The 27,741-nt window shown below is 44.4% G+C and overlaps 1 protein-coding gene across 1 annotated transcript; it reads right to left on the minus strand.

Annotated features, from left to right (window-relative positions):
• Positions 1–1,070: 1,070 nt before the first annotated feature.
• On the minus strand, positions 1,071–27,741 carry LOC111070394 (histone deacetylase 5). Its single transcript, XM_041596115.1, has 16 exons — positions 27,472–27,741; positions 23,634–23,703; positions 14,641–14,753; positions 9,820–9,927; positions 8,943–9,020; positions 8,670–8,843; positions 8,514–8,587; positions 8,243–8,373; positions 7,403–7,549; positions 5,467–6,389; positions 4,730–5,388; positions 4,080–4,695; positions 3,324–3,443; positions 2,827–3,261; positions 2,605–2,738; positions 1,071–1,905 (listed from the first exon to the last, which is right to left on the minus strand). The coding sequence occupies exons 2-16, from the start codon at positions 23,665–23,667 to the stop codon at positions 1,851–1,853; spliced, it is 3,801 nt and encodes a 1,266-aa protein (XP_041452049.1). The 5' UTR covers positions 23,668–23,703; positions 27,472–27,741; the 3' UTR covers positions 1,071–1,850.

The following is a 27,741-nucleotide window of genomic DNA, read 5'->3' on the forward strand; positions in this document are numbered from 1 at the left end:
TGTGTGTGTGTGTGTGTGTGTGTGTTTTATGTACATACATACATGTACATATAATAATAGTTTTACTTCATTTCAGACATTTGTTGAACATCGTTATCGTTATGCACACGCATACAAAATACAAATGCATTGTCGAGTATATACATATACATATGTATGTGTGTGCATGTGTAATGTGTGTATAAGGGTTATTATTATTTTTATTTATTATTATTATTGTAACAGTTATTAGGTATACATACGTATATAAGATCTCGGCAACATTTAACAACAATTATTCTCTTATTTCGGTTTAGTTTAGTTTTTAGTTTAGGTTTTTCTTAGTTTTTTGTGTGTGTTTGTGTTTTGTGTTTTGTTTTTGCTCTGCACTCGATTTTCATTTTCTCACATTTATTGCACAATATATGTATGTATATATATATTTAGTTATACATATAAACAATATACACACAATACATATAGATATACACGTATGTATATATATACATATAGGATTTGTTTAAAATAATATTATGTTGTACTTGAAACTTGCACTAAACTATAAATTGTACAAAAAGATTTAGATCTCTCTCTCATCTTCTACCTTCCGTTTCTTTTCTTTTCTTTCGTTTCGTTTTGTTAAGGTTTGTGTGTGTGTGTGTTTACCTTCTTCTTGTTCTATTAGATCTACTATTACCAACTAAAGCATTTTACATAACACATAATCATCTCCCTGAGGAGGGGGCCTAATAAGGAGAGGGCTAGGGTTCTAGGCATCTAGGCTTCTACGATTCTACGATTCTACGGTTCTACGGTTCTAGGGTGAGGTCTCTGCGGATAGAGGGGCCCTGGGGCTGTGGTTTTTTTTGTTATATTCTGAAGGATGGGGTCGCGGTTGAACCTACCCCACACCCACATCCACACACACACACACACCCCCAGCCCCCATCGGAAAACCCCCCTGCTGTTCCCTCTTTTAAGTTTATAGTGTACTTGTTTACCGTTAGGTTAGTTGAAACTTCCTTTCTCTCTCTCTCTCTCTTTCACACATACATAAATACCTACATATACATTTAGTTGCGTGCGTGCGTGCGTGTGTGTGTGTGTGTGTGTGTGTGTGTGTGCCTACCCTCGACGCACCCTCCGCACTCTAATTTAAAGAAAAAAAAATCATCTAAAAAAAAAATGCAAAAAAAATATAGGAATAGGAATAGGTTCTCTCTCTCGCTCTCTCTCTTTCGTCCTTCAAACTAAAAGTAACAATAACTAAGAAATCTACTAAACTAAATTCAATATTCAATATGCTTTCTACACACATATATTTTTCATCCCTCAGATTTACATGTTTTATGGTTTGCTTTTCCTTTTCACATTCTTTTTTGTTTGTTTGTTTTGGGTGGCACAGCCACCATTTTGAACTTTAGGCCTTATTTCCGCTTCCGCTTTCCTGCATTCTTCTCACATTTAGCTCACATTCGTTGATCAATTCTTTGCTTTTTCTTTCCTACGCTATCGGGTGTTGGGTATCGGGTGCTGGGTGCTGGGTGCTGGGGGATGGGAGGGGTGTGCTGTGGCGGTAAACCTACGGCTTGTTGCGTTGCCTTGTGCTTTCGGTTCTTTTTACTAGAGGGAGAGGGATGTCGTTCTAACTTAGAGAGAGATAGAGTTACGGGGCGTGACTTAGACAGAGACAGAGACACTGCTGGCCACAACGAGAAGCGCTACAACAATTCAACAACAGCAACAACAATCAATTCAACTACAACAAATAACTAAATGTGCATTGAGCAGCATGTTGCAGCAGCCATGCCCACGCCGTCCACATCCAAGTATCCGCATCCAAGTATCCACGTCCACGACTCCGCCGCTGACTATTTTGTTTCATCCTGATCCATCGGCTCTTCGGAGTCATCGCGCGACAGGGTTCTAAAGACAAACAAAACAGATACAAAAACACATAGCAAATAAGTGAAGGAGTCAATTGGAATACAAAACTATATTTAAATACGAGTATATATTGCGTGTATTTATGAGGGGTTCTCATTCGATAGATGTCTTTGAGCTAAATGTTAAATTATTGCATGAATTTATGGAATGAGTGTAGGTCATGGCACACACTTTATAAAATGCAATCTTAATATTAATAATTATTCTCCTGTTCAATTGGTTGCATTTAAGTTTATTGCTACGCGATACACAGGACCATAATGACTTCGTTCCATTCTATTTCCTGATAGAATTAGTTTTAGAGTTCTAAACTGAATATGACCCCCAGGTATATAAAGTAAAAAAAAATTAAAATTAAAGTGGAACTAATTTAGTGAAACATTCGCATACATATGTTGTTTGTGTGGCTAAATGTTGTATTAATCACCCAACATATGCACTCAACTGCAGAATTTTAGTTTTAGTTCCAATAAATAAATAGTTTCGAATGGAATTTCCGTTTTGATACGGATTCATATATCACATTGATTCAGTACTGTGTGCTACACATACATATGTACATATGTTTGTACCTATGTGCATTTATAAGAATAAATAATGCGACTATTCAACTAAACTAATCCCAACAGACACTCTCTGGTTCTGGTGAGAGAACCGATGCACTATACAGACACGAACCTGTGCATCGATTGCATGGAGAGGCCGGCCATGGCGTTGATCGTCTCAGATTCATCGTGCTCCACCTTGAGCGTCTCTAGCGCAGACAGGCCGACGGTATGCTCCAGCAACCTCACGCAGGGCCAATGCGTTTGCTACATTCGAACAAAGAGACAAAGAGATGGCCGCAGGAGATCAGTGAGTGGCCGAGAGGGTGAGATGGCACAGCTGTGGATTAGGTACCTGTATGGCTATCGTTTTCTGGAGCGTATTGATGGCATTCTGGCAGGGCGGTCGTTCCAGCTCGGACTGGGAAATTGGCGCGGCGGGATCGCCGAGCAGAGCTCGGACGCACTCTTGGGCGGAATCACAGATGGCGGCCAGGTCGTAGCCACCCTCGAGGGCCAGTACCACCTTGCCGTTGGCCAGCTGGAGGAGCTCGCGGGTCATGAAGCCGAAGCAGGCGGGCGACACGTGGTAACCGCCCAGAGGTGCCGGGTGGCCGGTGGCCGCATCGAAGCCGGACGAGACGAGCACAATGTCCGGGTTGAAGGACTTGGCGATGGGCATCACAACGGTACGGAATGCAGCGATATACTCGGCATCGCCCAGCGGCGGGTTCAAAGCCCCGGACCACGAGATGTTCACATTGAAGCCGAGACCAGCACCGGAGCCGCACTAAACAAATGGAGACACAGCGATTAGTCGTGAATGTCCTCATTGGTGCTGTACACACTCACCTCTGTGGGTCCGCCTGTGCCGGGAAAGAAGTTACCGTCATCGTGTCGATGTATGGAAAGATATAGAATGTCGGGACTTTGGTAGAATGCTTGCTGAGTGCCATTGCCGTGGTGTACATCCTGAAATAAATACCAAAATCCGTTTAGTTGTGCATCGTTCAGAGGACTTCCATGCAGGGAATTCAAGGAACCCTTTCCACCCATTCCCAGACTGCTGTATATTAAATATATCCTATCTGCACTTTTTAAGCTTCAAAAGAAGAGCTATCAACTATTGAATTCACAAACAGGAACCGAATAAATGAAATAACAGCCTGAAGGCCTTGTTGCTCCGGCAATTAATAGCCGGATTAATGGACTAATTCCAGGCTACTATTCTGTAAGTAAATCATAAATAAATTAAATACACTCGAGTAGTTTTCAAGACCCAAATGCCCTGGTATGTAAAATAAAGAAGAGATTTTTGCAGACACCTGCGGTAGGGAATGCAGACACTGCTAGATCTATGGCAGGCAAACAAGAATGGCTTTCGTGGTGCGCGGAAGAACTCACATAAGCATACACAGACAACACAAATGTCAGACAACTTGAAGGAATTCTCATTCACATTCACATTCAATTCATTTGCGCTTCAATTATCTGGGATTCAATTTGTGGGAGGAACTGGGAGCAACCCTTGGGGGCTAATTATCGATAATTTCCTATCGAATGGTTAGGGTAGGGGAGCGACCGACCTTCGTGGCCAATCGGACTCACCCAATCGACAATGAGAATGCGCCGCATCTCGGGCATCTGCTGGCGCAGCCGTTTCGCTGCGATGGCGATCGAGTTGAAGAAGCAGAAGCCCATGGCCAGATTGGCCTCCGCGTGGTGGCCGGGCGGACGGACGACGGCGAAGCCGTTGCGCAGATCTCCCTTGGCCGTCTTGAAGGCCAGATCGATGACACAGCCAGCGGCCATGCGGGCGGCGGTGGCCGTGTGATGCTCATTCCACGTGGTGTCCAGATCCACGCCCAGCCCCCCGCACGAGAGGCGGACGAAGCTGGCGGCCAGCGTGGTTTCCAGCTTGGGTCGCGTCAGCTGGCACTGGTTGGAGCCGAAGAGCATGGCATGCGCCTCCGTATGCACTGTCTGAAGCTCCTCCTGGGTGGCCTTGCGGGCCCGCAGCCGATCGCAGCGCTTCACCAGATCCGTCTCGTTCAGCCGGGCCCACACGCTCTGCAGCCGACCGCTGTGCTCCGGATGCTGGGCGTTGTCGCCGCAGATGCACGAGTGCTTCAGCATCAGCGGGTCGTAGGCCAGGCCTGTGGTGATTTTGTGCGGGGGCAATGAGGCGGACGGCGGCGTCTGTTGCAGGTGCTGTTGCTGCTTGCTGCTGCTGCTGCTGCTGTTGCTGCTGGTGGTGCAGCTGGGCGGCGTAGAATTGTCCCATGAACTGTCGGTGCTGACGATGGGGCAGCGTCAGGTTGACTGGCGGTATGTGGTCCGCCGACGAGGAGGTGGCTATCGGCGGCGGATGCTGCCCATGCCCCTGCCCCGTGTCTGCCAGCTGGCTAAGGCCGTGCGGACCGAGTGGCACCAGCGGACTGCTCAGCGTCCGAGAGAGGGGCCGCATCAGGCCCTTGCCCATCTCCTCCTCCTGCAGCAGGAGCAGCTCCCGCTGCTGCTGCAGGTACTCCTGGTCCCGCTGTAGTTTGTTGCCCTTCGTCCCGGTCCCGGTCCCGGTCCCGTTCCCGCTGCCGTTTCCGCTTCCGTTCCCGCCTGCCACCGCTGCTGAGGACGCAGTGGCGGCTGAGGGGGCCGTGCGATAGACTGCGGCTGCCGCTGCTGCGGCCAGAGCCTCGGGCAGACTCTGTGAGGTGCTGGTGGCTATGGTGCTGGTCAGCACCGTTTTGGGCGGCTTCTTCTTATCGGTCAGGTCCATCACCTCCGCAGCGGAGTCGTCCTCCTCCTCCTTCAGCTGGGACTCGCGCACTCCGGCGGCCGCTGCCGCCCCGCTGCGGGTGAGCACGGTCTGGCGCAGCTTCTGGGTGAGCACCTGATGCTGGTACGCCTGCCGCTCCGCCTGGGCAAAAAGCAGTCAATTAATCCATCTACAAAGTGGAAGAGGCAGGGGGAGGGGAAGGGGGACACGTTTACTCACCTCGCTGTTCTCGTAGTGCGTTTGGGCCACATTCAGCTGCCCGGCGCCCGTCAGCATCGGATGTCCCAGGGGCAAGGGGGCCGACTGTGTCCTGCCCAAGGGCCGGTGGCCCTGCTTGTGCAGATGCACCTGGGCCACCTGCGCATCCGTGATGGGCGTATTGTGCTGGTGTCCGCCGTACAGGGCATGTCCAGCATGTCCATGTGCATGCCCATGGCCGTGACCGTGCCCATAGCCATGCCCGTGGCCGTGGCTGTTGGTGGGGGGCAGGGAGCCGGCTGCTGCTGCCGCTGCCGCAGCCGCTGCTGCAGCCACGGCGGCGGCATGCAGATTGACCGCAGAGCCGGCGTTCACGCCGCCCAGCTGCTGCATGTAGGACGAGGACGAGGGCAGAATGGTGGAGGCGGCGTGCGCCTGCGGCGGAGCCACATCCCCCACCAGGGAGGCCTGGGACGAGGACGTGGACGTCGCCGAAGCGGACCTAACCACCGGCGAGGGCTGCTGGGGCGCGATGCCCGTGGCCGGCATCATGGCCAGCGACCCAGTCGGCTGCCGTCCCACAAAGGACATGCCCAGCGGATTGTAGTAGTTCTGGTGCAGTGCCGCGAACATCGCCTGCGCAGTGGCCTGTGCCTGCGCCTGGGCCTGTGCACTCGCCTGCGCCTGGGCCTGGGCCTGCGCCTGCACCTGGGCGGAGTTTGGTAAATGCGGTCGTCCCAGGGATATGTTGGGCAGGGAGGGCGAGCTGAACAGGGGCAGGTCGTTGATGCTGCTCCTCTGCCCCGGCTGGTACTGGCTCCCCTCCTCGTTCTCCTCCTGGATGGGTGCACTCGTCGGGGAGCCCCTGCTCCCGACCACGCCCACCGGCAGCCCTGTGGACGAGGGCGGAGAATTAGGACCAGAATCCGGAGTGCTGTTGCAGTCTGTTTTTGGGGGGGATTCAGAAGAGAAAGCTTCGATTATTAATTGTTCGGCGCAGGGGAGGGGTAGGGGAAGGGGTAGGGGGTCCTGGGTATCGGGGGATCAGAAACAGTTTAGAAGGCAGTCAGGCAGCAGTTAGTGGACTGAGCGTAGCTGGAGTTGGAGTTGGAGCTGGAGCTGGAGCTGATCAATGGTTGGATCATCGTGGATAACAGTGGTTAGATAACAGTACAGTAATTACAGTAGCATTAACGATAACAGCGATGACAACGATAACAGCGATAACAACGATAACAGCGATAACAGCGTTTGCAAAGATTACAACAACAAAAACGCATTAAATATTTTATAATAATATAAACCAAGAATATACAAATTAAAATATGCAAATAGCTACTCTGTGGAGTGTCCAACGCGGGATCCAGCGATCGATCATTAATCTGGGATCTGGGATCTTGGATCTTTTGGATGAATTTATATATGTATTTACCATGTACCCGCAGGGTCCGTGTGTGTTAATGTACTTTTTGTGTGTGTTTTGTGTGTGTGTGAAAGATGCCTTTGTGGTTATTGAGGGGAGAACTTTTATTTGGGATCAACGATCAACGAATCTTTCATAATTTTCGTGTACTTTCATTTGTGGGTGAGGTGATCTCCCTAAAGCTGAGATAGTTGATGCGAAACTATGCTGAAAAGATCTCACTATATTCCTGTTTTGTAGCAACAGTACAGTGCGCGGCAAACACACAAATTTAAACGACGAGTTAAAAGAAGAAAAACCAAACTGAAAACGAATAAATACCGTCGATGTGCTGCTGCCTTAATTCGTTTGCTTCCTTTGGGTATGTGGATCCATTGTAGATCCACCAATAGACTCAACTCAGTTCCGCCTAACGCAGCGTTGCAGCGTGCAGCCAGCGACGCATTGCCTACTCCGATCTGTACCGTTTTGTGATGGGTGGGTGGGTGCTGTTTTGTGTGTGTGTGTGTTTGTGTGTGTGCTGTCTATACGTACTTGTAAGAACGGAGTTCTTCTGCTGTCTACGCTGGGCCGCCTGCAGGAGTCGCTCGTGGCGACGGGCACCTGCCGGGCCCACGATGCGGGCCTTGCGCTCGATGACACTCTGTTTCAGCCGGATCTTCAGCAGGTTCGGTTCGGAGGCTGTTTGGATTTGGTTCACACACATTTGCTTGGTTAGTTCGGAAGGGGTTAGAGCACTTAGCTTACAGCATACATAATCAATCATATTGTAATGTGGGGGGGGAGCGAGGCGGGGCGGGTATCTGATCTGCACAGCTTAAAAATCTCCTTGCAACTTGGAAACTTTCGGTTAGTAATTTTTGCCATGCATTCCTAACATCCCTCCTATTGAATAGCTCAAACTGATTCCCAATTGGGCATCTCAAACTGTACGTTATTTTAATGAACTCAGCGGACCCAACGCACGAGCCTGTTGCCAGAGTCTTTCACTGAAACAAACTGAACATTTATGAGCCTATGAATCACATTTGAATCTTTTTGGTTCCAAATGCGAGAGTTCTGTGGGATAAAGTCTCGCATTTGCCTTGCGAGCGTTTGGTTCGCTGGGCTCTTCGCTTCGACAAATGTGTCCTAGTGGCAGTCCTCTTAAGGAGCATTTGGGGGGGGTTGTGTGGCTCGACAATAATTTGGGGACAGAAAGCAGACGGAGGCAGCCAAAACGGATTTTAGTATAAACAACACTCAAGGCAGAGCAGAGCAGAGCAGGGCAGGGCAGAGAGCAGTTCCTGCGGTGGGAATTTCTTCCAAATCGGTTATCTGGCAAGGAGAGCACGGAGGGCGCGGAGGGAGAGTGGCTGCTAAGCGGTAGCTTACCTGTTTTCCTGAGCGGAAAATCAGATTCGTATTTGAGCAGTGAGGAGGGCGGCTGAGGTATTTTGTAGGGATGCGCACTGGTCACGGTCCCGGCTGGCAGGGATTCACCCGAGGAGCTTTTCACCACACCTCTGTAAATGTAAATATTATATATTATTTATATACTATGTATTTTTATATAGTTTTGATCGGTTTATCGATCGATAGGCTGGCAACAATTTAGGCCCAGTTAAAGCCCAGATAAAGCCCACTCTCAAACCTCTCTTCTTACCGATTGCGATAGGGCGACGTTGTCGTTGTTCCATTGGAGGCTGCTGCCTGCGACTTGCGGCTCATAATGAAGCACTGCAACGGGAATGGCAAACGGAAAATAGAAAGGAGGATTAGGAGGATGGTCAGAGCGACAGAGAAGGGCGGTTGCCATTACATTGAGGATCTGTTTGACCTCCGGGCTGGCATTGGCGCTGCAGATCTCCTTGCGCTTCATCACCTCCCGCTCGCGTCGCTCCCGCTGCTGCTGCTGCTCGCGCTGCTGCTGCTGCTGCTGCTGCTGATGATGATGTTGCTGTTGTTGCTGCTGCTGTTGTTGTTGTTGTTGCTGCTGCTGCTGTTGCTGCTGCTGCTGTTGTTGGTGATGGTGGTGCTGCTGCTGCTGGTGCTGCTGCTGCTGCTGCTGGCGGTGGTGCTCTTCGGCAAATGCGGCAGCAGCAGCAGCGGCGACCGTTAACGTGCTCTGTTCCCGCAATTCCTGGAAGGCTCCATGGGAGTGCACCGCAAACTGGATAATTTCGAATAGGTAAGAGGAGGAAAGAAAGAAGGAGAGAGAGGGATTGCTTTTTGATTATTCGGTTTCAGGTGGTGGGCCATTTTTTAGAATAGTTCGTACTTTGTCTGCTCTCTTAATAATAATAATGATGGTGATAATAATGATGATGATGATGATGATGATGATGGCGCCGCCTTGGCCTTAGTCATACGCCCCATCGAAGCACTTCCGGCCCAGACGACGGCATGATAATATGTTTTTTATATTTTATTTTCATTTATTTCATTTCAATTCCTCTTTCCACTTGTTTTGTTTTGCATTTCTGTTTTCAGTTTTCTGCCCACACATCCCCATTCACATCATCATTCCGATGATTCCCTCCCCCACCCCATCATTCCCATCATCATCATCATCATCGTCATCGTCACATCATTATCATCTCTGCATGAAAAGCAGCCACAACAACCGCGACACAGCGGACAACGGACAACAACAGCGGACAACAACAACGGACAGGCGACATTGGTCAAGGTGTATTTGTATGAGGTGAAGCACTCCGGACACTTGTGCTCTCCGCTCTCTTAACCTGACAGACATTTCACTTTCGGTGCCTGTACACAGGTGTGCAGATCTAGTTAAAAATTATACATATGTATATGCATGTACATATGTGCGTGTAACATCAACTCTAGTGTCACAGGCAACTCTTGAGCATGCCTCACCCTACCGATAATGCACCTTGAAAGAGACATTGACATCGTCGCCGTAGCCGTCGCCGTCGCCGCTGTCAGCTTGCCCCTCATCTACTCACTTGATACTTGTGCTCCAATTGCAGTTTATGCTCCAATTCCATTTGCTTCGATTGCTCCTGAAACGTGTGGATCAGACGTTGCTTCTGCAGTTCCTGATTCTTTTTGAGCTGCAAGAAACGGGAAAAGACACACAAAAAAAGGCTCATTCAGAGATAATCGTTCAGGCAGGTTTTAGATAGCTGACGATAAACAAAGTTTGGGCTCCACCAAAGGCAGTGGAGTATGTATTTGAGTATTTGAGATTTGAATAACTGAACAGAATTAAATATTCTTCCTTTATTTTCCAGAGTAGTTCCAGTGCCAGCTCTACCTACCATACATACATACATATTTATATATATGGGGGAATAATAATAAATAAATAAATAGAGTTCCTTGACAAGTGCATTACTTTCGGCCAAACTTTCCATCGATACGAGTTTGTCACTTTTCCTTTGGACTTCTTCTTTGATAGATACTGTTTACACGTGTATTTACATATGTACATACATATGTAGTAAACAGACAAATGTATGTACGTATGGAGATACTTATGTACATATGGAATTCTGTGAAAATTCTGAATTATATGCATATGTACATATGTACTTGCTGGACCCCTTAGCAATAAGAATTCTAAAATTTGGCCAACGAAGGAAAAGGTTCTCCAATTGCGAGTGACCACTGTGTTGTTTTTGTTGTGTTTTGTTCTTCTTCTTCTTCCCCCGCACTTCGTCGTCATTATCTATGTTTGTATGTACCATGTGTATCTAGGTACATACATATGTACATATGTATGTATACACCTACATCGAGATGCTTCTGCTGATAGGTTTCCATGACCTTAGAGCGCGGCACGAGGCATCGCGCCGTTTCTGCGTTCATTCTTTGGCCTCCACCTTCGCTTGGACACGACTGTTGTTACTATTGCTGTTGTTGGGGGATGTCACGCCTCCGTATCCCTCTCTATCTCTTTCTCTCACTCTCTGGCACACACACACTCACAAGCAGAAACATCGAAATGGAACGCCAAAAAAACAAAAACAAAAAACAAATGTATCGCGAAAGTAACGGTTCGGTTGATCTCATCTTTTCTTGAACGAACAAAGCTTTAGTTTCAGCTAAACTATATATAAAAGATGGCTCTTTAAGAGTATTAAATGTGCGAATGTGTCTTACCTTCTTGAATTTGCTTGGGCTACTGCTTATTGCTTACTGGTACTTATTGCTTACTGGTACACTTACATACATACAGATATGTATATGATTTGTGCACTTGTCAATGGAGGTTGGGGAAGGGGCATGGTGAGGGGTACATTATTCACATTTCTTCCCGTCTCCGCACCGCAATCGCACTTACAGTTCACTCAATAGATAATTATCTGTTCTCCCTCCACTGTTTTTTCTTTGGATTTTCTAGTTGACCGACTGCTTCGTCTCAATCTCCTGCTCAACGGGCACTGCTTCGACTGCTTGCTCCGCTTCTTCTTGCTGTGTTTTCTATTTATCTTTGTCTTTTCGCTGTAGTTATTTTGTGCACATTAGTTTTTGTTATAAACTTTTTGTTATGCGAAAGAATTTTCATGGACTTTCGACTATTTGCCGATGAGTTTACGAATTTTCAAAAGAGAAACCGACGGCGACACGATGGACGTGGGGAGGCGCTGAAAACTCTGTCCGATTTAGTTTCCATTCGCTCTTCCTGTTTCTGTTTCTGTTTCAGATTCTGCTTCTGATTCTGTTTTTGGACTTTCGTTTTGATTTTAGCATTCGCTGGGATATGGACGACGCGCTTTCATTTCAGTTTCACGCGGGCGACTGGCCCAACTGGCGAAAAACTCAAATATAAACACAAAATTTCGAAACATTTACGATTGCTGCTGGGTGAATGAGAGAAGGAGAGGGGAAAGGAGAGACGAGACGAGACGGTGGGAGAGTGGGCAACCAGAGAGAGCCCCCTCTCGCTGGCTAGACCAGACAGACATAGGGGCGGGACTCAAGCGATAGACAGAGAGCTAACCATTAAAATCATCTCTATCTACCCCATATATCCCCATCCCATCCCATCCCATCCCATAAGCCACATGAGTTCCTAGAAAACTGCACCTGACCCGACACCAAACCAAACCAAATCACACCGCACCGCACCGCACCTTCCTCCCCGAACCTGTAGCTCTGGCCAGAGGCACCTCCTGCTGCTTGCACAACATTCGCCAGTTGCTATGGCCTGTGCTATAATTATAAATGCCTGTGCTATAATTATAGCGGGCAGAAGACAGCACACAGGCACGCCCATATAAATAGAAACCGAACTGAAACAGAATTGGATTGGATTGGATTGGGAACAAAAAGAAAACGAAAATGCAATCTGCTTTATAAGTGATCATGATGCTGATGATGATGATGATGAAGGTATTTCCGGAAAAAAAGGAATGGAAATAACACATTTCTGACGAATCGCTTGCGAATCAATCACTGCTTCAATTAGACATATTAAATCTGATTTATTCTAGTATTATAGTTATAGTTCAATGGAATGCACTGCTTATAACATACCTAAATATACACAATTAAATATGTACATAATTATACAAGAAGATATTTTCATACAATTCTACCCCATAACCTTTGAAACACCCAAATTTATAATTTAAGAACACCAAAATTAAAATCATATAAATAGTGACACTAAAGGGGATCCTTGAACCTCAAAATATCAAAAAAAATGTTTGTTTTATATGGGAATTGCAAGGAGGATCAGATTTGTTCGATAGAGAACTCTCCATACCATCAGAGACACTGACACATTGAATTATGATAAAGAGAATCGCTTTTATGGACCACTCCGCATACTAAAGAGATATTTGGTTAAGTCATTTGAATCATTGGATCATTAAATCCAAGTTCCAACGAAAAAAGAGATTCAAATACGAGTATGCTAGATATAATAGCAAGTTTTTCTAATGCCATCATGAATGTTCTTTAATTCTTAGATCATCGATCTTGTGGTGTTCGATCGAAGCGATGGGAAGATTCAAATTCTATAATTTGTGGGCGAAGATCAAGAGATCAATGATCGTGTTCATTAAGATCTTGTCAACCCTCTCTAGCCACCCCACATGGCTCACCCCGCCATCATGCGCACCATCAATTTTTGCTAATTTACATTTTGCTCGTGCCACCGAAAATAACGGAACACAAAGAAGAACGAAGAGATGAAGGAGGACGCAGAAAGGCAGAGGAGCGGGAGAGGGAGAAATGAGGAATTCTATCAAGCATTTTCACTGATTAGCATTTGTTTTAGTGTGCGTGTAATCCACGTGTGTGTGTGCGTGTGTGTTTGTGTGTATATTTGTTAAAAATAAAACCCGCAGAGTTTATAAAGAATATAAATAAATTCAAAGGAAAACCCAAAAATAACAAAAACGGCAAACGCGTTGCTGAAAGTAAGAAAAACCGAAGGCGGTGTCGGTGGCGGTGGCAGCCCGTGGCAGCGGTGGGGTGTGGCCGGGCGGGGGAGGCAACTGTGGCAGGGCATATGTATGTGCATTTAAAACACTTTTTAACCCTAAAAATAAAACATTTCTAACGAAAAAAGAAACAAAAGAGGACTCAAAATGAAATGCAGCCAAAAATTGAGGCATAAATAAATCCCCCAGACTATAAATTAAATACAAGCCGAGTAGCAGTGGCAGTGGCAGCGGCAGCATCAAAAGAGGCAAAAGAAAACTATCCTTAGAGGATTCTCTGGGAATACCTCACCTTGCATTAATGCACCTTGAGAAGAAGAAGCATCATAAGGCATCACAGACTGAATAAGCAGTGCAAGCAGAGAACCAGAAGACAGGGAGGCTGCTGTTGCACATGCTGCCCCATGCGCCCAGCCACCAGTAGCTGATAGAGAGAGATAGAGAGAGAGAACGGAAGAGGAAGAGATATGCCCACACAGTAAAAACCCGTCAAGTGGACTGAGCGCACTCCCATTGGCATGCGTCCGTCAGAGGCCTGGCCCCTCTGTCTTTCTTCTTCGCTCTCTCGCTGACGGCTCTCTTGGCTTGGTTTTCTCGGCTATTTATAGAGAATTTTATTTAAAAAATGCGCAAAAACTCATACATATTTTCGTAGTGAAAACAATAAATATAGAATCATTAAGTTGTACACGCGTTTATATTTAGACTCCCAACGAGGAGCGCAAGGCAAGCCATTCGAAGAAGCAGGCAGGCAGCGCTACTGCTTCCAAAGCCCAACAGAGCAGAAGGAAACGCACAACCCCACACACACACACACATACGAATACGAACACACGCACGCACGAGAACATGCACATGCTCATGTAACAAAGCGACTAAAAGCATAGCATATAAATATAAAACAAAACAAAAATACGAAATCGGGGAAAAGGAAAAGCGGTGGCGGAGGCGAATAATTATACATATCTACGTACAAATGTATGTACGTAGCTGCTGGATCAAAATTACACCAAAACAAAGGGAAGTACGAGTAGTGGGTGTTATTGGAATGTGGTCTAGGGAGTTCTCCCACCCCTTAGGTTTTTTTTGCTACGCTTTTAGTCCTCAAAGAAGGTTTTTTTAAACAGTATAAAATATTCCAAACTTTTTCAAACGATTAGGAGGTTTAGGCAGAGACCTCTTCGGGTCCTTTACAGCATCCAACCTTATTTCTTGTCGCGCGTGTATTTTGTTTTTGCATTCTTGCGACCGAGCCTCGGTCACGCACACCTTTCTTAACTCTCGCAGGAATGAGAGCAGTTGGGGAGCAAGGGCGTGCCCCTCCGCTGCGCTAGAGAGAACCAAAATAAAGCAAGGCAAAAGCACACTTACCTCCATGATCTGCTGATCGATATCCACCGCTGGATGGGGCTTGAAATCCAATGTTAATGGGACCGGCCCTATATGCAGCAATCGTTCATCGCTTCCGGCTTCTGGTGGCAGATCTGCAAATTGAGAATGTAAACAAAAATTAGAGAGTGAGAGAGCGAAATTCAAGCATCAGTTTGGGCGAAATCGAGAGCCTGATCAATGTACATATGTATATTTAAAACACAAGTTGGGGGCTCTTTCCTAAGAGTTCTCAATGGATAGTCGAAGCAATTAAACAGTTTTGAAGAGAGTTTTATTTCCTATAACTAGTACACATTTATGTAGATTAACTGTTCGATACATTCTATTATTGCCGATACATATTATTTGAAATATTTCAACGTACATTCAGTTTTTACCGCTGCGATTCACAAAGAGAAAGACAGAAAGGAGCGGCCAAGAAAATGCTTTGGAATGCCTCACCTCGTTTAAATACACCTTGAGGAGGGAGAGGCGTTTTTTCGTGCTCTCTATTATTCTGTGCTTGTCTCTTATTCGAATATGTGTGCACGTATATACATATGTATGTGTGTCGCTCTATTGGCTGATTATATAGATAAGGCCGCGCTTATCGGACGCTTTTAAAAATAAATCTAATACGTATTTAGCATGCCAGCAAAACGACACAACTTGGACACCCTCTCTTTCGCTCGCTCTCTCTGTCTCTCAGTCCCGTACTATATACATATGTATATGTATATGTACATTTGTATATGAAACGAGTATAGGGTATATATTTAAACATTTAAACGTGTTGACTATTTTTAGTAACCTTGTACAGCAAAAGTTAACAGCGATTACAACGACCAAACATACCCACATACATATGAGTATGTATGTATGTATGTATGTACATCTTTATGTACTCTCGGCCCAATATATTATTCGTACACCCTTCCTCAACAGAACCGTTTTTTGTCCGTAGGTTATGTTAAGCTGCGACCATAGACAGGCAAGGCAGGCTTCGGCTCATTACGAGTCTATTTTTAGTGCCTTGTCCCAAAGGTGACGTGGTGTAAGTGGTGTAGAGTGCCCTGGACATATCATATGGTCACTCTGAGGTCCTGCAGCCATTAATTACATACATACATATATGCACATATGTACGTATTTGAATATATATGAAAACAAAAGGAGGAGAAGAGGTGTTTTACCGTCTTATCTTTAACCCGTCTCGATTTCGTGCAGTATGCCCAGCAGCTTAAAGTTATAGACGGAGCGACTGTTGTTTTGGATAGTTTACAAATACACCGACCGACTCTGAGTGTATGAATGTTTCTCCCTCTTCGTCTGCTTCTTCTCTTTACCGCGCACGTGACGATAGGCAGCAGCAGCAGCAGACCTGTTTCGTTGTCTCTCGCTCTTTCGCTCGTTCCCTTTTTAACACCGATCAACTAATTTGATTTGCTGCGACACCACAAGCAAAAAAAATGATGAAAAATTCCGCCATAACTGAACATCTGACAGCACTGCCAGCACTACTACGGCTGTGGCTCCGGCTAGAAAAGTGCAGTCGCCAAATGTTTCATTGATAAATATTGCTGTCGGCGTCGCCGTCGATGTCGATGTCGCGGTCGACGCGGGAGCGACAGAGCAGCGGAATGGTAAGAGCAGTTAGCCGCTAGCCATTTCCTTGTGCTCATTTACTCTCTCCCACTCTAAGTATTTGCCCTCGCACACTCACTACACTCTGCTGCTGGACTAATTGCGCGCAAAACAAATATGACTAACCGAAAAGTCCAATTGGTGATGCTGTCTCCCTCTAGCTCTAGCTCTCGCTCTCGCTCTGTGCATCCCCGTCCCCACGCCAACAACATCTGGCTGATCTAATCAGCAAAGTCGAGTTTTGGGCAGGCAGCGACAGAGAGAGAGAGAGGGGCTATAAATAGAGCAACAAAAGCCAAAAGCATCAGCAGCCAAAAGCAATATCACGAAAGGAAGACAGACGTCAGATGCCGAAGCTTTTGATACCCTTGCAGATCGATAGCAGATCAATCAGATGCAGGTTGTTGCGTCTTCTGAATAGCTGATCTATGTGCAAGACGACAGGAAAATGGACGAAAGAGATGCCAATATTTATTTATTAATTGCAGCCATTTCTCTGTAAAGTTTGTGGAAGCTCGTCTTCACACCATGAAAATCGTCGATGTTCTACTTCCACATATCCAGCAGTGTCTTTATGGCCCCAAGGGGTTCACAAATGACAATGATTTGTGCTAATTGGCAGGAAAGTGCAAAATTCGCAAAAGCAATCGAATATTTCAAATAGACGCTCGTGCGTCCGAAAAGGACGCAATTTTTGTCAACACTAGGACACACTAGTACTGCGTCTCCGGCAAGACGCAAAGACGAATGATACAGCCCCAGTGTAAACAGCCTATAAAACACACTAAAATCTGTTAAATTACCCAACAAAAAAATCAAAAAAATATTAATAACCGATCCTTTTTTTTTATAGCTTTAACTATGACCCCTACAATTCTATATACTAAGTCGGCATCGATTTTAAAAGGCTTTGTAATGTTTGATGAAGTTTAAACTTAATGAATTTATAAAAATAAAACGTAGATAAGAATTCGTGTCGGACGGTGCTCGGAAAATTTTTAGCCGTGCGTGTGGACATTTTCATTTTCAAGCCGTATCGGGTCGGATTTAAAAATTGCATACCATGATCATCTCTAGTTCCGACTATGTATTTATGTACGTACAGAAAATATGTCCAGAAAACGTTTTCAGCATGGCAAACATATGTTCCAAAAAATCATAATACTCTCTCTACCAGCGTATACAAAAAAAAAAGCACAATAGCATGCTCCCAAGTCGGTTATGTGCATGAGAATGTGTGGGAGCGTGTGTGTGTGTGTGTGTGTGTGTGTGCATATCTAACCGAACAGGCCGTGACCTGCTGCGGGCTGCGCTTGCTCTGCTCTGCTCCGTTGTGCTGTTCTGCTGCTGTTCTGTTCTATTTTTAGAAGCATTTATAAATCGTGCATGGCTGTGGGGAGTATATTTAGAAGTGGCAACACTGCAAAAGCAGCAAAAACATCATTATCATCATCACATATTGCACAAAGTAGAGAAGAACATGGGGAATATACTCATACAAGGTGCATGTGAAAGAATACAATTTATATACATACATACTTATGTACATATGTAAATGCATATGTATATATACAGCTGCAGTCTGCTGCGAAGTACATAGATACCCTCTATGGGATATTTATTTGGTAACAATAAAATAAATTGTTTTTTTTTGTTGCGGTGTTTGTGCTCAAAATGGAAATATGTAGCTCAAACAGCAAAAATAAAAATGATCCATTGAAACCCCATGGTTTCCATTCTAGAGTACCCGCATGTCGACTTGGGTAAACTTGGGCAAATGCAAAACAGAAGAGGCAGAGGAACGAGAGTGGGCTCTCTCTTTCGCTCTTGGTGGTGCACTTGCCGCTGCAGGTGGAAAACTTTTGCATGCCAAATGCTAAAGGCGCAGAGAGGGGAAGGGGGAGCGAGCAAGCTAGTTAGTGTTGTGTGCGAGAGAGCGCGGTGGTGGGTGGGAGTGGGTGCTGCTGTCCCGCAGTCATCTGTTTTTATTTCTTCAAACGAAGAATTAAGAAAAAGTGTATGCGTATTCCATTCCTTGTATCTCTCTATCCATCCGGTGCTGCTTTGCTTTGCTCTGCGCTGCTCTGCTCCCTTTTTCCCTTCAAGGTCAACTTCTGTGTTGTGTTGTGTTGTGTTGACATAGAAACCAACGGTACAACAAAGGCAATTCCAGGGAGCACGTGTTGTAAAAATACATATGTACATAGATACAAGATACATACATACATATGCATGCAAAGAATTACGTCGAAAGTCGATGATTTTGATACCCTTGCAGATCCAATAAAACGATTTTCTCCTAATAACATGATGATTGACCAATCGATCGGCTACATGTGTCCATATGCACCTGACTATGATTGTAATTATATGTACATATGTACATACATATGTATTATTTGTATATGATAAGTTGTCTGATCTTTTGCGTGCATCCATAAAAAGCTTTATGGGGCTATGGGGCATGGGTGGGTATTCGATTTGGTTTTTGAAGCTGATCAGGAATATACAAACATATACATGTACATACGTACATACCTACTTTATTAAGCATTTCAATATCTGGTTAAAATAATAATACCTTCTGCAAGGCTATTGAAAGCGCTAGAAAACTTTATGAGAGCGATGTCGATGGTGATGGGGATCTGGGGTCTCGTCATTGAAATCGAAACTGAAATTCAATTGGAAGTTGATACGAATGCTGCAGAGATACAAACATACATATGTATGTATGCACATACATACATATGTATGTAGATATTGAGAACGGGAGAGGAGAGAAGACTGAAGCTTTAGCTTGAGCCCACAAAAATGTTCTGCTCTCATTCTCTGTCTCTCTTCTTTCCGTCTTCCTTCCTCAATAAGTTTGTTTTGAGTGATAGGCGGCAGGCCGGCAGCGTTCCCATGTACATGCATGCATACATATGTATGTATGTATGTATGTATGCATGTGTGCGTGTCTCTCTCTCTCTCTCTCTCTTTCCCACTCTTTCAGTATGGGTGTGTGTGTGTGGGTAAATTTCCAGCGCGCGCATTCTAAAAATAGACACAACGACAACGTCGGCGGCAGCGAAACGTTTTGTTTTGGGCCTGGATCTGCGGGGGCGTGTGGGCGTGGCGAGCAATGAAGTTCTAGGCTGTGGCCTCCCCCACCCACCAAACACTAGAGGGAAAGAGCTTGTGTTGGTGGGGTGGAGGGGTTTACCTTGACAAATGTAAAGCCAAAGTAGAACCAAAAACAAATGAATGAATTAATAAACGCAGCAGCAACAGCAGCAACAGAAACAGCAACGCTTCGATATTATTTTATTGTTCAGAGAGAGGGGGGGTGTAGAGGGGCAGTAGGTTAAACTGCCAATACATACTCGTACATACATATGTACAAATATATGTACATCCATTTGTAAGCCTAACGGTTTTATATAACAGCTGACATACACTTGCACACACACAGAGAGCGAGAGAGAGAGCGAGAGAGAGCGAGGGAGAAGCAGGCAAAGTTCAGTTTTATTCTTGGAATTCCATTACAATACACGTAACTGTTCTCAAGAGCAGGCGGGGGGAGGAGACGCAGGCGGAGATGGGTTTGAAACGGAAAGGTGTAGAAAGAGGCAGAAGGACCCCAGGGAAAGGGAAGAAGGTCGGATCGAAAGAGGCAAAGGAGGCAAAAGAGCTGTAGAAGGCGGATGAAAATACAAATACAATAAATACAAAAAAGCCGAATATGAGAAAGAAAAAAAGGCGGGAAAAGAGAAGGTAAACCAACCCAGGAACAGGTAAAGGCGAGGGAGGGGCGAGAAAAATGGGCTTTAGGGGGAGCCAAAGGAGCCAAAAGAGAAATCGCTAAAATAGAATAAATACAATCACTAGAAATACATTGGATAGGAGTCGGCGATGCAGAGGCAGAGGCAGAGGGACACCCTCGGTCGACCTTCGAGCAGGTGGAACATGCTCCATGCCCCATGCGTGCTTCAAATGGAACAGAAAACCAACAAAGCCGAACAGCAAAAGAAAAGAAAAACTTTTCACTTATTGCGTCTTAGACAAACAATTCCATTATACAAGGGGGGGGTGGTGGTGGTGGTGGCGGTGGTGTTCGGGAGTAGAAAGTCAGGGTATCGAGGGGGGTGACAATTAGTTGGCTCTTTCCCCAGACGGTCACTGTCAGTATCAGTTGCCCTTGGGCGAGGACAACCTCCTTAAGCTGGACAAATATCTCACTCCCTCTCTATAGATGCACACAGTTCCGGACTTATTTCCAAACAATCACTTCAAAACATAGCTCCATTGATCATGTACATAAACAAGTACATACATACATACATATTTACATATGTACTACGCTCTTGGACCCTCCACCCAAGGTGTACGCTGGGTCCAACAAGTTCCGCAAACTTGTATCAAAACACCATTTATGTACAGTGGAAGCTTACATACAAAATGTATGTACATATGTAGATGATATGTTTCAGATAACTATTGTGCAGGTTGTAGGAAGTGAGGGGGGAGGGGTCGATTACTTAGGGCACTCCCCTCTCATCAGCCCACCCACCTATTATCGTCCTTGACAGCACTTAGGTAAGGCCACGGGGCCACGGGGCCACGCGGTCATGGACCATCGACCATGGGTCATGGTCTCATTGTAACAGCTTACGAAGACAAATCCCTGGAAATGGCTGTGTTGTGGCTTGCACGTGTCGTTGTCGTTCTCCTTTCTCTGGAGGAGCAGGAGGAGTAGCACCACCCCACCAGCAAGAAGAAGAAGAAGAAGACCAAAGAAGAAAAGAAAGCCCAGGTCTGACCGCACATACACACACACACACACTCGCACTTATTTGAATGGCAAGTAAGTTTTTGTGTCTAAAAATAGACGAAAATCGATAAACGAATGCTTTTCTTTTTGGTTGTGGGTCCCCCGTCCCCCCGTTTCACGGCGTCCATCATACTACCTCAAGCAAAACAGACACGGAGCGAGAACGAGTGAGAGAGAGAGAGAGAGAGAGGGAGAAGGAATCCCCATAGAGAAAGAGCAGCTGGGCATACCAGCAAGAGAAAGAGAGATAGAGCGTGAGCGAGAGGGGGGAATGGGAGGAAACATAGCATAAGAAGAAGGAAGGAGATTACGCCAAGGGCCAGGCCAGGCCATGGATTTCACATCCACGTGCTTGGCATTGACAGTGGTATTGTTGGCCAAAAGAAACAGGAACAACCACTCCCAACCCAACCCAACCCACCCCACTCCCAACCCACACCCCACAGAATAAACTTTCATCTGTCATGGCTCTGACAACAACACAGCCATGCCGACAGAGCGGAGGCGCTTACGCGACCATGGACAATGTGCTTGTTGTTGTTCCCTCTGCCCTGCCTGGGGACGACACGGCAGTAGGTAGCGGCAGCAGGGCGCTTGGCGTCCATCCTGGAGCAGAGAGAGAGAGCACAGCGACGCTGGCTGCTGGCTGCTGGCTGGTGGCAGCAAAAGCAGGAATGGGCAAAAGGCTGTAACAGTTAGTAGTTGTGGAAGCAGGAAAGCGCTAGGAGCGGGCTTATTAGAAGCTGTGAAAAAGCAAAGACCGAGGACGCCAACAGCCCGTGCACAGTGGGCTGTACAGGGTGGCTATTCATAGCTGTCGCACTTGCTTAAAGCGATACTACTTCAAATCAAACATCCTCAGACTTGCAGCCATTATGAATTCCTATCCTTACGTTTATTGTGAATTGATTCCACATATGTAGTTATTATTTTGACCAGTTGATATTTAAAGCTTTAGCTTTAGCCTTTGTTCAGAATTTATATTTGCAAAGAAATAAAGAAAACAAAAATATCGTAATTTTGAATTCCCTAAAATATGTGGGCGCTATTCGTAGGATTGTGTGATGCATCTCGGTTTAAGGCAACTAGAAGAGTTGAAATATATTTTGAAAAAAAGCCAAATGTGAGCCGTATGACCTTTAAAAACGTAATTCAAAATTAGTTTAGTACGAAAGCTTACAAAAAAAAAACGTATTCGCAGTCTCATTTGAGGGTCAACGAAAAACACATTTTTGCATGATTTTCAAAATCTTCTCCCTTTCTGTTGGATGAACTGGACTCTATCCATTCGGGATCTAAATCAATTGAACTTCTGCAAATGGGGTTTCATGCTGGGAATATTCATTCCATAGTCTAAAAAAACATGAGTTGCAGTAATTTAACCGCCATGAATCTTTTTAAGCGCCTAAAGTTATTACGCCTAGCTAACGGTGAAATATCAAAAATAAAAACCAAATTTTAACAAAAGAATATTGATTTAAATACAAATAAAATGACTTTTTAGCGTTCATTTCCCAATAGTTTTTTTATTTATCATTAAAAGTTAGGTTGCGTCAGTTATTCGTAGCCACCCTGTACATGCATATATACATACATATGTACATATCTAAATATGCACGTAAAAATATCTGTTGGACGGACATCTATCTTGGCACGACACTACTTTGAAGCTCTTGTCTTAGTTTCCCATTCTTCGGTTCTTTTTTTGGGGAAAAAACCTTTGGGGGAAGTACTGAGATATGCAAAAACACAAACCTATTACAAAACTATATTGAACATCTTAAAACATCTTTAATACATATGTACATATATTGGCTGAGAATCGTAAAAGGAGCAGCAAAATAAACTGTTGCAGGAGAATGATGATCTCTTAGACGGAAGTAAAACTGTTTGGAATCATTTGAAGTTTCTTTAGTTTGAAATTAACAGCAGATGTGTTACGTTTGGTTATTATGGGGACTATAGGGGGCAGAGGCTGCAGTCAAAATCCCAAAATATGACTGAATTTGTTGTGATAGCGATGCAATGAAAATCACAAAATTACAAACTGCAAACTGCTTTCGGAGCACTGTGCCTCATCGACACAGCTTGATTTTGTTGTGTACATATATGTACATACATACATATGTATGTATGATTATTACAGTTATTTTTGGAAGGCAATCGCCCATTCCTGTGCCTGTTCCTGTGTCTGTATGTGTGTGTAAGCTCTTGTTTGCACATGTGTGCGTATCTGTATGCAGTATGTGTATATGGTGCTCTCTCTGTGTACTTTTAGTGTTATGTACATACATATGTATGTATATTCCCGAATGTGGTTAATGTTTATGTTACATTTGTATGTACATTATGTACATAGCCCAGAAAAAAGAAAAAAAAATCGCCAGGGGAGGAAGCCTAAAAGCTTCGAGCCAAAAGCCCCCACCCTACTCACCCCCCTCCCCCCACGAAGAGTGAGTGAGGTGGTGGTAAAAGGATGCATAGAGAGAGAGAGAGAGAGAGAGAGATTGAGAGACAGACATTCTTACCCACTTACCGTGTATTGGTATTCTATCGTCAGGACTAGACATTTTGCATATGGAGCTGTTTAGGGGGGAGGGCGGAACCTGCAACAAATCAGAATGAAACAAATGAAACAAAATGTATAACAAAACATCCATTACTACTACTATACTATACTATACTATCTATTAGATACACTAAGCTCGCTGCACCCGTCGCAAACTTATGCCCCTTGACATTCCACTGAAGCACATTCATCCCTGCACAAATTTCCCATAAACGAACGGACAATATCCTCCGCGGAGGAATACAATACAATACAATAGAAGCGAAACTTTGGGCCACAAATGCGAGATCCATCGATGAGGTACAAAATTTGTTTGGTGAGACAAACTGATTGATCTACCGTAGAATAAAGGCATAGTTCAGTGGCATTCTTTTTTAGCATTATAATTTTGCATTTCCCTTCGCCCAAAGGGAGCTGCTTTCTTCTAATATATGTATGTATTACATTTCACTCTATATACAGTATATAAATATCTGTCGTTTTTTATCTGGGACTTGGGTCGCAGAGGAAATGAGTCTCGTCTCACATTCATTGCAAATGCATTGAATCTGACGCTTGGGAATTTGCCCAAGCTTCACCATTCCCCAAAGAAACAAAATTACAATGTGGGGTATTTATGTACATATGTACATATGTATGTGCATATCCGAAGTGAATGATTCTTTCGGAGCTCACGATATCATTAAAGAGAAACAAATGAAAGCAGATTAAAGCGAAGACAAGGGGAAGCGGAAGTTGAGAGGCTTTGGATAGATACCCTTTAGAAGCTTTCAGAAAGGTTATGCTCGTGCACATCTCAGCCACAGAAAACGTCCTTTTGAATCCCGAACCCAAGTGATGTGAAGTTTCTAGTATTCGGAGCGATTGTTTTTCCTAATTTGCTGTGTTTATAGCTCTATAGATCAACGCAACGATGGGTCAGGTCAATCAACAACAATCTGGCAAAGCCATCAAGTATGATTTTTACCCTCTACAGAACCTTTGTACCCCTCCCCCTTCTTTATAACTTTATAACTAATACTACCACGAGTAGCATCTGATGATCCTGAGTACCCATAAAATATGCTGTTCATTGAAATTCAAGTGCGGGGGTAAAGTAGTTTGAAAAATATTTAAAAACGAAACAAACAAATTTTCCAAAATTACAATCAAACTCAATTCAATTTGGTTATTGAATATTTTGATCAAAGGTGATGAGGTAGATCCTAAACTAGTCTAGAAATAAATGTCTTATATAACGAGTTTGGAATGTTGCAAGGTGCGGCATTACTACTACTACTACTATGTGTAATATCCGTTGATATTTTAGATCCTGCCGACTCTCATCTTTTAGGTGCGGGCGTTATACCTCGATACCCATTGACCTTCGCATATACACACACTCACGAACACATAAAGGCATATATATAGAGAGAGACAGAGAGAGAGAGAGAGACATGCATACATAAATGACGCACAAAACAATTTCCGTTCACTAATTACACAAGAAAATAGAAGAACAAAAGGAGACGAACAACAATAATAGAAGAAACCAACAACAAAACGAAACGAAACCAAAGTCAAAGTCAAGACTGATGGATAGCGACGAAGAGGGGGGAAAGGGATAGTAAGAAGGAGCGGGAGAGGTAAGGAATATTGCATTGTAAATAACCGTTGAATGACACTCTAGAGCTCGCAATTATTAATGAATAATTCAAGAAGAATTCCAATCAATAAACCCTCCATTTTAATCCCAGCAGCAACAACTATGTATGATATTGTACAAGCGGGAAAGACTGAACCTGAACCCTGAACCCAAAAGAAAGCACATCAAGAATGTAGAAAGGTCACACTGGAAGCAAGCAGTGCAAAGCAGTGTCGTGTCGGATGCTTGCTTGTGTGTGAAAGAGACCCATTTAAACCCATTAAAATAAACTATAGATGATGCGAAAGAGAGAGAGAGAGAGAGAGAAAATAGCTTTGTAGTAAGCACAAATGAATCACAAATGGGGGCCATGAATCGGGGGAAATCCGACGACACGGATAGAGTACACATAGTGTACATACATATGTATGTTATGGCTGTGAAGAGAGGGGCTCAACTAATGGGAATACCACAAGGTCTATGCCTAGGCATGCATATCCTCCTGTTCACATTCCTGCCCTTGATTTGATCTCTTAAATCAGTTCCTGGTCCACCAAAATATGGGGGAACTTTATTACAATTTAATAGGACATTTTTTTCAACAGGTGCTTTCCATTCCACGTGTTGCTTTAGCGTCAAAAAGGGTACCCCCTTTCGGGATGGGATTACACGCACATACACATGTTAATACACATGTAAATATGTACATATTCTATACCTTTTATTGTGTTTAAAAATATTCTCCAGAATGATGGATATCCACTGGGCAAAATGTTGAAGCAATTATTGACTCTATCCTGGTCCACTTAATGCCCAAAGATGCATACATGCATACCTACATATATGTAGTTTTTATTTCATTCAAGAGTGAAATAATGCAATTTATTCACGTAAAGGTAAACACTTTTTCGTGAATTACTGAGGATTTTTTAACGAAGATCCCATGCCCCTCTATACGACATCTCTAGCGTTAATTTCCACTCACGAAATGAACGCACTTGAGTGCCCTCTCATGGAAATACACATAAAGTGTTTCCTGTAATTCTGTAATTTCACAGAAAATCCAATTGAATACAATTGTTTCTGTTCTAATTAATTCTAATTTTTAGCCCATCGACAAAATGAGTACTTTTTACGTGTACTAGTAAAAAGTACATGAAAGTACACGAAATGGGCTAAGCAGCACAAGAAACTTTTGGTTAAATTTGTTCACCAAATATTAATGGAATTATAGGATTCATAATTTCCATTGTAATTGCCTGAATACATATGTACATATCCGATTTTTATTATTACTATTAATATGTACTTTTGTACGATAATCTGTCATGTGAGGAATGTGGCATGCATTCGCCCTGCGGTGCATTTGTCTTCTATTGTGATCAGCGAATACGGATCAAGCATTCGCTAGAAATTAAACAAGTAATTTGAGGAAAAAACAGTGCAGAGTGTCGGGCTACACTAAGAACAAAAACTGCCATTACCTTGGAATGCAATAGTTCTGGGTAACTTTCACAATGTGCAGAAAAGATGAGGCTATCCAAAAATCCCTAGTCTGGGTGTCATGATTCGATCTGGTTGCCTCCATCTGAATCTACCAACAGTCGCTGAGATCTACTTTCTTCGGGGGGACTCTGCCCTGCCTGTTACATCCATCTCTACGATAAGAATGAACCCCCCCTTTGTTCTTTACTAACGCCGCCCGCACGACGCCCCGCAGATTCAGAGCTCTGCTTTGGCTCTGCTCTGCTCGCTGCCATGCTGCTGCTGGCATCATTGTCAATGCTGATAGCCAAGTGGAAGAAGAAGCGACAGCAGCAGAGAGCATAAACCAGTTCAATGCGCTTTGCGTTATAGCTTTTTTGGGGTGGCAGCTGCTGCTGGGCTGCGAACAGCACTTACAAAATTAAGAGGGTGGGGGAGATCAGTGGGGAGAGAAAACCAACAATCAAATACACAGAGAAGCGAGAGGCAAAGGCAGAGAGAGGCAAGGAGCGTAAGAGAGAGAGCAACACTTCATTTAGCACGCACACACTTGTTACATAAATAACGGCGAATCGAGTGAGAAGCAACAAGAAGCAGCAAAAAAAAAAGAAGTCGTCAGCTGCTCTGCTCTTTGAAATTATTGCGGCATGGCAGCTGAGCTTAGTGGAACAAAAACATATAAAATACATACGGTACCTCTGTCAAGTGGTGCAAAAACTGCTTGCTTGCTTGATGGTTTCTCTGCTTGTTGTTGTTGTTTTAATGTTTTTGGTTTTGTTGAAGAAAAAAAAAAAATTTTTCACAGTGCGAAAAAAATATTAAAATAAAACAGACACGAGCTCTCCTCTCTCTAAGCACTAACACACCTGCACAGACTCTAGGTAGGCGCTTTTGTGTGCGTGCGTGTGTTTGGGTATACGGATTCACAGTTTTTGTTTTTTAAGTTAATTTTGGTGTTGTTTTTGT

The sequence above is a fragment of the Drosophila obscura genome, unplaced genomic scaffold, assembly GCF_018151105.1.
Source record: "Drosophila obscura isolate BZ-5 IFL unplaced genomic scaffold, ASM1815110v1 contig_96, whole genome shotgun sequence".
Taxonomy (NCBI): Eukaryota; Metazoa; Arthropoda; class Insecta; order Diptera; family Drosophilidae; genus Drosophila; species Drosophila obscura.

Bases quoted from the DNA above. Each gene is read 5' to 3' on its own strand.
- LOC111070394 (XM_041596115.1), bottom strand. From the start codon at position 23,667: ATGTCTAGTCCTGACGATAGAATACCAATACACG. The intron at 6,390-7,402 runs GTACGTATAGAC...CCCCAAAAACAG, and splicing joins GAAGAACTCCGTTCTTACAA to ACTGCAACAGCACTCCGGAT. The intron at 1,906-2,604 runs GTTCGTGTCTGT...GTTTGTCTTTAG, and splicing joins TCCATGCAATCGATGCACAG to AACCCTGTCGCGCGATGACT.